The following is an 11068-nucleotide window of genomic DNA, read 5'->3' as shown; positions in this document are numbered from 1 at the left end:
CTCATGTGTCAATTTTTGGCTTTGACGACTTTTTCTTTTGATGGGATATTGGGAAAAAATATTAGTGGATATGTGGTTTGTGCACTTCATGTTAATGAGGAGGCGGCACAGCTCTTGTTCCACTCAAAGAACATGACCCTTAGTTATAAATAAATGTTGGTACCAAACGTTACCCTTAGTTATAAATAAATGTTGGTACCAAACGTTACCCTTAGTTATAAATAAATGTTGTTGAGTGTGCTGTAGGGGGCACATTTATTCAGAAGGTGGGTTAACATTAGTCTGTACCCCTCAATTGTACTGAGTCTGATTCTGTTTTCCACTTCGATAACATGATCAGAGCTGTGAAGGCAGCACTGGCCAGAGAAATTACACTTGCCAATGGACCGATGGCATTAAACTGTCATAATGGACTGTGTACATCCTCTGCTCTGAAGATGCTTCATGGGAATCAGGGTGAAGTCTATTATTGCAATTATGGAGTAATGGGATCAGATTTAGGTAACAGTGCGTGCAATGTCTATGTCCCCAGTGATCCAACAACTACTGTTAATGACACTTACAGTATTGGCTGGCAGGCCTACTGTTGTTTGCCAAGGATATCCGTCTTGCCTTTAAATGGGGTCTTCGGCCTGAACAAAAACTGTCAAGGGGTTATTGTTCTTTGGCGTACGTAGCAGCAAATATGTAACACCTGCCAGCATAGAAGGATGAAGGAGAATGATGAGGGTTACTGGATTGCAGTGTTCCTGTTCTGGAGACCTACCATACGGATTCGTGAGATCATCAGTATGGCCCCAGTATTGCAGCAACTGGCTAACACCACAGCCATAGTTCTATACGATGCAAGTCTTGTCACCAAAGAAATTTCAAAAAAAAAAGTGGCAGAAAGCTGCAATGAGGGTTTTCATAACTGAACAGCATTAAACTTTCTGTTGGCTGAGAGAGATGGTAGTTCTGCCATCATTGGCTAGAATGATCCACAAACATGCTTGCTATATCTGAGAACATCACCATTTTTAGCCCTGAGGATCCCGTTAGAAGCCATTTATGTTAAGAAGTTTCGGCAGGAGAGACATGCCACTCTATCATTACATTTGGAATCCATTTGATTAGCTTAATTCCCTGCTAGGAAGTTTGTGCAACTCCAGTGTACAGTGGGCAAGGGTTATATTCTTGCTGGTTTTGAAATCTGTTCTGAAGTCTTTCCTGAGAGCACTCCCTGAACTGATGGTTTAAAGAACAGCTGCCTCCATTATAGTTCAGCAATCCTCCTCTTCAGATAGTCGATGTCAGGATCACTGAGGACAACCGAATTCTCTGTGCAGTTCAACTGTCCATGCTGTCCTTTACAGGACGAAAGGGAAGTGGGGAGTGTGGAAGTTACAACAAGTCAAGTTAATGTCGCGCCTTGGCAAGGAATGTTTACAGATAGTGTGCAGTCAACCTCGGCAAGTAAGGTCGTTAAAGGCCTGGTTCCCCTTTGCATAGCAGGGTAACTGGATCCATTTGCATACCAAAACAAGATGAGGATGCAAATGACGAGTTCTAGGGTGACACTTAATATTGGTCACAAACAAGAGAAATCTACAGATGCTGGAAATCCAGGGAACACACACAAAATGCTGAAGGAACTCAGCAGGCTAGACATCATCGATGGAAAGGAATAAACAGTCACTTTTCGGACCGAGAATCTACGTCAGGTCTGATATTGGTCAGTTACTTTAGTAAAGTGGTGGGACAATGCGGGAGCTGATAGCTGACAACACACGCACCAGTTTAAAGGTTGAAGGCAACAGTTAACCATACTTTTGTTTTAGAATACAACGATATCACGTTCCATTAAGCGTAGACACAAGGAAACCTCTCTCTGCTTTACAATTGATTTTTTTTAATTACTTTAATATTTTCCCTATTGTGTTTAGCTGTATTTTACCGTAATCTAGTCGCTGCAGTCCACATTCCTGTTCTTGGATGTAAACAGAAAATAATGTTGGAACTTCTTTGGGATCTGTCCAGAGTAAAAGAGATAAAAAAAAATGAGCCAAAGCCACAGGCCGCCGACAGTGAAGATGAGCATTTCTGGCACAAGAGTCAGAGTAACACATACAAAATTCAGGCTGATTTCACCAGGTCAGTCAGTATCTATGGAGATGAATAAAATGTCGAGGTGCAGGTGTTAGTCCCTTCATCCGTACTGGAAAGGAAGTACGAAGGAACTAGTGGGAGACGAGAAGGAGAACAAGCTAGAATGCCATAAGTGAGGACCAAGGTAGACATGTTCGGGAAAGTGGAAGAAGAGAGTTGCTGGCAGGTGATTGTTGGTAAAGGCAAAAGATTGAAGAAGCAGCAATCTTATAAGAAAGGGGAGTGGGCAACGCGAGAAAGAAGGAGGAGGGGACCAGAGGAATGCTATAGACAGGCAAGGAAAAGTGATGACACCAGAGAGAAAATCGAATGGGAATTTGAAAAAAAGGGGAGGGAGAGAGAAAGGGAGAAATCATCGGGTTAAAGAAATCGATGTTCTATTGCAAGGACGTAGCTGAGGAAGAAAACAGGCGCCGGACAAAGGCGCAGGGCACAGACACTGAGGCAGAGACGTTAGGCATGAGCACCACTACAAATGGAGAGCCGGAATCTCGGAGAGTATTTATACAGGGACAAGGTTCACGTGGAAAATCCAGGAAACGATGCAGAACTTAGAACAGACAGTCCTAACTAACGATGAAACGAGGTTACTCATATAGCAATTGACCAACGAACTGACAGTTCCTTGCTGTGATTCCAGGGTTTTTATCCTTCAGTTACTGATAGGAAGCAGGTGTGTAAAATTTGCTGAACTGGGAACGATTGGAAATTAGGTAAGGGGTTATGGCCCAATGAAACAGATAATGTGGAATTGCCAGACGAGACCATGACATGTTCATTCTATCAAGTTGACGCTACCTACCCAGAAGATATACGAAGTGTTGCTCCTCCATCCTGAGAGTGGCTTCATGGTGGTAGTCGAGGAACCTATTGGCCAACATCGGGGAATGGGAACAGGCAGTGGAATTAAAACGGTTGAGCACTGGGACATCCTGCTCGTAGGTGACGGAGCAAAGGGGTTCGACAAATTGGTCCCCGAATTTATCATGGGTCTCACCAACGTAGAAGCCCTACAGGGAACACGCGATGGAGTAGATGAACGAGGCAAACTCAGAGTTGAAGTATTTCCTCACCTGGAAGGATTGCTTGTTGTCCTTGTTGTGAGGGAGACGGTGAATGGACAGGTGTAGCACTTCTTCCACTCGTGTAGATAAATGCCAGAAGGGAAATCAGAGGGAAGGGGAGAATTTTCAAAGACATCACGGAAACACTAATCCGCAGTGGAAATCAGAGAATGGGGAGTGTTAAAGATGCTCTTGATGGCAGGATAGCATTTGAGATGGCGGAATCTGTGGACAATGATGTGCAAGATGCCGAGGCTCAGGGGGGTGGTCGGTAATGATAAGAAGAACTCTCACTCTGTTAAGTTGATGGAAGGAGAGGCTGAGGACAGATGTCCAGTAAGTGGAGGAAATGTGTATGAGGGCTACACCAATGATAAGGGAAAGGGAACTCCATGCTTTGCAGAAGGTTCAGACGAACATCTCCCCTGCTCCATTCCCTCCAGAGGGAGGCTGGAATTAACTACGCACTGCACAGGTCAATGAATTACAAATCGTTCCCGACATCAAACAGTCAGACAATAGGTCATCTTGCTCAATGTTCTGCATCCAAACAAGGCCCAATGAAAGCGTTTCCTCCTGCCAATGCTTGACAGAGAGATCTGCTGAATTGGCAAAGAATCAGGAGACCACCTGGGTCGGAGAGGAATAAGCGTATGTCGGAAAAGGGCCAGTTCCTCAGTCACCGAACAAGTACACTGGTGCAACACACAAACTGCTGGAGGAACACAAATGGCCAGGCAGCATCCATAGCAAAGAGTAAGTTGTCGACGTTTCGGACCGAGACCCTTCATCAGCAGGAAAGTGAACCGATACGGCCGCCAGCCCAGGCCACACTGCAGAGGCTTAGTGAGAACTTCCTCGTCCATTTGCGCACCCGGACCTCAGAGTGAAATTTCATCGACCTGAAATGTGAACTTTGTTTCTCTCTGCATCTGCGCGGCCTGAACTATGGTGTATTGCCGCAGTTTCAGTGCTTAGTTAATGTAAAGTCCCGTTTCCCTGACCCAAGGCTCGGCGCTGAGCCCAGCTGTCTCGGGATATCTCAAAAATGTTGTTCTGTCTGCCCCGCCTTGAGGAGTGTGTGGTGGTGACGGAGTAGTTTGGCAATGCACCCTGGATCTATTGGGATTTCCTCATGCAAATTCTAATCTTGCCACCTGTGAATTTCCAAAATTTTCTGTTTCGATTTGTCCGTGAATCTCTGATGCAAACATTTAAGCTGATTGTGAAAGACCGGTTCCAGCCCAGTACCGATTATCGGTCACGTCCAGCAAGAGGGAAATGGACCATTTTTCCTACTTTTCATCAATGTTTCTGTGGCGCAATCTGTGAACGTGTTAAGAACTCACCCAGGGACGCTGGTGGTCCGGTACGTTTTCTCTTTTCCTTTTTCTTTTTCATTGGCAGCTGAGAAACGCTGCGCTGTCTGGAGGCCAGGGCTCCCAAATGCTTACAGTGAAAAACGTCTCGTTCATACTGTTCATGGAGATGAAATCATTGCACACTGCTTTGAGATCACAAACGGTAAAGCAATAACAGAATGCAGAATAAAGTGTAACAGGGACAGGGAAAGCATAGTGCAGCTGAATAATAAGGTGTAGCATCATAGCGAGGTAGATTTTGTGATTAAACGTACGGCTTAGGCAAACATTCCATGGATATAGTAACGGGATTGAAACAATCCATGAGCCTGTGGTAAGGGCTTTCAGGCCTTTGTACCTCCTGCCGGAAGGGGTGGGGGTGGTTGGAAGATAGATAGTCCAGGATGCGTTGCGTCTTTGTTCAGAAAATGTATGTTCGATTGGACCAGAAAGTGTACGATGTCCTTGGAGGTAGCGTATTTTCCGAGTTTAATGTTGTGTTTTTCATTTAATTTGAGCTCCGCAATCATTCAGTGCTGTTCAGTAGGTTTCATTCTCCGTGAAGGATATGAATTCAGTCTCTGATGAACTACAGTGAATGTTAATTAATAAAATGCTTACACTTACAGACAATTGCCAATGAATTAACGTGAGTCAATTTCTTAGTCCCACGAGCTCCGTGTACATAATGTTCTGAAAGAGGTTTTTCTTTTAGTCTAAAAGTTATACAACCTTCGCTGGCCGAGATCGAACCCAGGTTTACTGCTTGGGAGGCAGCCATGCTCACCACTATACTACAATCGCCTCATGGTATAGAGGAGATTCAAGTATTGAATGGCCCTCATTAGTATAAGACTCTGTAACTCGATTATCTGGATCTCTGCTGCTTTCTACATGATTATTGTTCATTCTGTTACACTATCAATTCAGACCTGTTCATTTTGCGACGTACTGACAGTCCAGAGAAAGAAAAAGCTTGGAGTCGGAGTGCAGGGAGATTCAGATTCAGAATCAGAATCGGAAACGGGTTTATTATCACCGGCACGTGAAATGTGTTAACTTAGCAGCAGTATTTCAATGCAATACATAATATAAAACAAAATAATGTTAAGTAAATCACTTACAATGCACGTATAATGAATAGCTTAAAATCGTGCAAAAACAAAAATATACTTGAAAAGTGAGGCAGTGTTCAATGTCCATTTAGGAATCGGATGGGTGAAGGGAGGAACTAAATCCTGAATCGCAGTGTGCATGCCTTCAGGCTTCTGTACCTCCTTCCTGATGGTAACAGTTAGAAAAGGGCATGCCTGAGAGAGTCGGTGTAAAAATATTTTCTTTCGTCATGCGTAGTAAATGAGATAACAAATCGTGATTTTAAATGTCCTTTCAACCAACATGCATGTGGACTCCATTGGGAGGCCATTTTTTGTCCATGTCCTTGAACACACTAAGTGACTGAATCACTAAAGAATACTGAGACCCCTCCAGTCACACAGTCAGAAGGGGATGGGTAGAAGGCACCAGTTCTACAATAAAAAAAGACTTTAGAGTGACCCTCGATCACTTCTATACCCTGACATCCCTATGATCGTCCTGATCGGCCCGAAACGACGACTATCTTTTCCATTGATGCAGCGTGGCCTGCTGACTTCGTCCAGCATCTTGTGTGTATTATTTTGATTTCCAACATCTGCACATTATCTCTTCTCTGTAATCCGTACGACAGACTCCATAACCTAGTTTATTCCTTGTGTGGAGGTTAATATTCCCGCCTGTCACTCGGGAGATGGATTTATTTCCCCGACGTAGAGACCGGTTTCCTATTGCAAATAAAAACTGAAAATACATGTCAATTTTTGATCAAAACAAAACGGGGCTGAGGTGGTCATTTGGAATAAGAAACAGCCGAGACGGCAGATAGCCTGAGACGGGAGACTTTCCTGAGAGCGTGTTTTCATCTTTTTCCAAGTGTTCCCTCATCGAGTCTGTAAATGAGCGCCACTCGGCGCTACACCCGGTGAGCGAATCCGTCACTCCGATAAATTGAACATAGGCTGTTGCTGTGAGATATAAACTCCCTAACTTTCCAGCACTCATGCCGATTCCCTCAGTCTGTCTGTGTGAGTGGAGAAGGCAAGTAAAAGAGCAGCTGAAACACTTTGGGAAGAACGTTGCCAAGTGGGCAATATGTTTAATGCCCGGTTTAAATCCACCCTGACCCTCCCGCAGCCTCGGACCCTCCGAGAAGTCGATCAGAATGTGAACTGAGGGAAGGAAGCAACATCCAGACAGGACGTTGGAATGCCTGTCTTGCGGGATGTGAGAAGTCAGGGATACCCCTGGTGTCCCTGACAGCGATACCTGCAAGACGAACATCCAGCTGCAGCTCGTACCAGCCCGCGTTAGGGAACTGGAGAAGGAGCTGGATCACCTCCGCATAATTCGGGAGACTGACCAGTTTATAGATAGGAGCTTCCAGGAAGTAGCTACACCTAAGGAACAGGGCACAGCTAATTGGGTTACCGTCAGGCGACGGAAGGGGAAAGGACAGGTAGTGCAGGGTAGTGGAACTCAAGCGGAACTCGGGTCTGATCTACGAGGAGACCCGCGGGGTGCTGAAGGTTTTTCTGGAGAATGTGATCCAGGATGCGGTCACATACATTGAACACGCCAAGAGCAAGACGGTTACTGCCATGGATGTGGTGTACGCTCTGAAACGCCAGAGCCGCACTCTCTATGGCTTCGGCGGCTGAAAAACTCCCACTTCCTCCCGAGAACAAAACAAAGGCTCTTCTAAGAGCCTCCCACCGCTTCACAGAGGGAGCCGTGTCCACAACCTTTTAATTATTTTAATCGATATATTTAGCTGAACTATATTTGAAAAAGATTAATCAGTTCCACGTGAAATATTCCCGCCATTCTGCCACTCCATCGGTGTTACGCCAAAATCTGAACGCACTTCGATCGATCTTGATCCTCTTATCCATCTTAGACAGGAATCAGTTCACTCGTTTGGAGAAACGGTTCTGTAAATATGCATTTAAATCTTAACTGAGGAATTATATATTAAATTATTAAATGAAAATGACATTACATAATCCCTAATATAATTAATTGTAAATTTATATATATAGATCTCCTTAATATACACATGGTGTTCAGCCAATCTGAGGCGATGGGACGGCCCTTCTCAAACAGTATGTAATAACGTGATGGAATCCCTTTCGTCTATCTTGTTCCTGTACTTCAGCCTGTGTTCTCACTCCCGAAGCAGAATGGCCCGCACCAAGCAGACAGCGCGCAAATCGACTGGCGGAAAAGCTCCTCGCAAACAGTTGGCGACCAAAGCGGCGCGGAAGAGCGCTCCTGCCACCGGCGGAGTGAAGAAGCCTCATCGCTACCGACCCGGCACCGTGGCTCTGAGGGAGATCCGGCGCTACCAGAAATCCACCGAGCTGCTCATCCGCAAACTTCCCTTCCAGCGCCTGGTCCGGGAGATCGCTCAGGACTTCAAAACCGATCTGCGTTTCCAGAGCTCGGCCATAATGGCCCTGTAAGAGAGTAAAGGTTCTTACCTGATCGGGCAGTTAGAGGAGGCTAACCCGCCAGACATCTACGTCGAGCGAGTCACTATTATGCCCAAAGACATCCAGTTGGCGCGCCGCATCTGCGGAGCGCGCATATGAACCCGGACTCCACAGCAAAGATATGAAAAGGCTATTTTAAGAGCCACTATCAAGGCAAAGGAAAGGGCTGTCACTTCCTGCTCATTTTATTATTGTAGTGGGTATCTGAACTCCCGATGGGGCTATTCGGTTAACCACATGTGGTCTGTGTATGCCAAAGCACTCAGTAACCTAAAGATTTCTCCATCTAAGTTGTCTGAGAGTCCCAACAGCACCTTCTCTTAAGTATCAACACGCCAGTGAATATCACCATACCCCCTCTCTGATCGCGCTGTCCTCCATGTTCTTCTCCTTAGTGAAAGTCAATGCTATGTATTTAATTTCTCCCTCGCATGCTAACTCTAGCTTCAGGTATAAATTCAATGTATTCATTTTCTGGCCAATGTTCGCTCTCCTGATTCACAGTGTGACTTCGTTCTTGCAGATGGAACGGTCCTCCAAGACCGTGTCTAATTTCATCTTTGTAGTGTTCTCGCACAGGTGTAAAAAGTCAGAACCAAACACTAAGTTAAATGCGGAGTCAATGAGGCGCGATCCTAGTTAGATTAACCGTTTACTGTTCACACTTCCACATCAACGTCTGGTGAAAAATGTTGCTAAAACAATACAAAATATATTCAGTATTTGTTTCCTTCTCGGCATCACATTTACATCATAAATACTTGCAAAAATAAAACTACAAATTATATTACATTAAAGTACAACATACAGTCAAAATGTACCTATGCCATCAACTGCTTTAAATACACTCCAACACAAACTATCCGCAACTCTTTAAGTAACAAAGAACATAAACTTTTTCAACCGTCTTTACTTTTAACAGAAACAGCGTTAACATTTTTACTTTAACACATCGATTATCTTATGAACTTATGGCGTTGCTTCTCTGATGTTTCTAGTGCATAGAAAGAAAACTTTTCTCGGGCTGATCCTGTACACATAAGCCCCCTCCTTCCCGTTTCTCCAAACCGGTATTTTCCCACAGGACGCAGCGAAACCGGGTGTGACGACATCGCATGCCGCGTCATCACAGACAACGAATTCACTTCAGCATCCTTAACTTTAACTAGAAAACGATTACAAACCAATTACTAAATCGAAAATATAATAAACTAAACGAATGCCTTAAATGCAACAAACTCTCCGCCTGACCTTTGTAAGGTCACTATGAACATATCACAGAATTCAGTCTCTAAATCAGTCCTTAGGTAGAAGTAGAATGACTTCTGCAACTGGCCTTTGGTAAGTTTTCAGATCACATTGGTCAGAAGTTTTGAACACAACCTTCCTGACATGTCCATTCCTACTAGGGAATGTGGCAGTGATTCTGGCCATTGCCCAGCAGTTGCGGGCGATCTGCTTGTCTCTGAGCAGGACTAAATATCCAACTTGAACATTCCTGCGAGTTTCTGTCCACTTTTGTCTGTCTTACAACAAAGTTAAACATCCATTTCTCCAACGAGACCAGAACTGATTAGCGGGAAATTGAAGCTGACTTCATTGCTTCATTATCTGAGAAGTCCCCAGGTGTAGGGGGTGCTCCTGTCTTCTGCGTAAGGAGGATTAATGGCGAGAGTATGAAGTGGCTTTCTGGGTCAGAAGACACAGGTAGGAGTGGTCGTGAATTTATAATAGCTGTGAAATCTGCCATTAGTGTGCACAGTACTTCGTGGGTCAGTCGGGTGCGTTGCTGCAGAAACATTGAATCAAGGATTCTTCTGGCGATCCCAGTCATCCGCTCCCATGCGCCTCCCATGTGAAAGGCGTGTGGTGTGTTGAACTCCCAGTTGCATCCCTGCTGACTGAGGTACCTTTGCAACGTCTTGTCCATCCCGAGCTCCTTGGACGCTGCAACAAAGTTCGTGCCGCAATCTGACCTTAACTGTTTTGCAGGGCCTCTCAGTGCAAAGCAGCAAGTGAGAGCCTTAATGCAGCTGGATGTATCCAAAGATTCTATGATTTCAATGTGTTCTGCTCTCGAACTCATGCAGCTGAACATGATGTCCCACCGTTTGCTTTCTGCTTGTCCTCCTCTAATGCGTCTAGTGGTGATAGTCCACGGACCAAATACATCGAGCCGCACATATGTAAAAGGAGGGCAGGACTCAAGTCTTTCTGATGGGAGATCAGCCATACGTTGAGCTTCCATCTTCCCTCGCAGTTTCCTGCAGGTTACACATTTGTGCAGTACTGAATTGATCAGTGTTTTACCTCCCAAGATCCAGAATCCCGCTGCCCTGATTCCTCCTTCCGTCAGGTGACGGCCCTGATGCCTTAACAGTTCATGGTGATGGCGAGTAAGCAGTAACGACACATGTCTGTCTTTGGGTAGGATTACTGGGCTCTTTTCTGCAGCTGAAAGGCGAGAGTGTATTAACCGGCCTCCAATGCAAATGAGATCGTTGTTCGGTATCGGGTTGAGTTTCCTCAAAGGGCTGTCCTTTGGTATTCGTTTATTAGCTTGGAGGGCCTTACACTCCCTTGCAAAAGCTGCTCTTTGAGTTGCTTTAAGTATGACATCCTTTGACTGGGCCAATTCGTCCGCAGTGTACCTACGTGGGATATAAACCTGTTTTAGATCTTGAAGTGAATCTCTCCAAGCCTCCCATCTGTTTAGCTTGCCTTCTGGTAGGGGAGTATCCCAGTCGGAGAGCTCAGAGATAAGTTCCCTGAGATGGGCTCTTCCTTGGATCGTAACCGGCGCCAGTAGTCCCAAGGGATCAAAAACACTTTTGACAGTAGAGAGAACTCCACGGCGGGTAAATGGCTTGACCACGGTCGGCACGGAGAACCTGAATGTGTCAGT

General features: G+C 45.2%; 1 protein-coding gene across 1 annotated transcript; it reads left to right on the top strand.

Annotated features, from left to right (window-relative positions):
- Window positions 1-7851: 7851 nt before the first annotated feature.
- Window positions 7852-8133, top strand: LOC132383898 (histone H3-like). Its single transcript, XM_059955095.1, has one exon. The coding sequence runs from the start codon at window positions 7852-7854 to the stop codon at window positions 8131-8133; it is 282 nt and encodes a 93-aa protein (XP_059811078.1).
- Window positions 8134-11068: the final 2935 nt, after the last annotated feature.

Source organism: Hypanus sabinus, chromosome 31 (genome assembly GCF_030144855.1).
Source record: "Hypanus sabinus isolate sHypSab1 chromosome 31, sHypSab1.hap1, whole genome shotgun sequence".
NCBI classification, from domain to species: Eukaryota; Metazoa; Chordata; class Chondrichthyes; order Myliobatiformes; family Dasyatidae; genus Hypanus; species Hypanus sabinus.
Note: the sequence above shows the minus strand (reverse complement) of the source record. Positions and strands in the feature narration are given on the sequence as shown.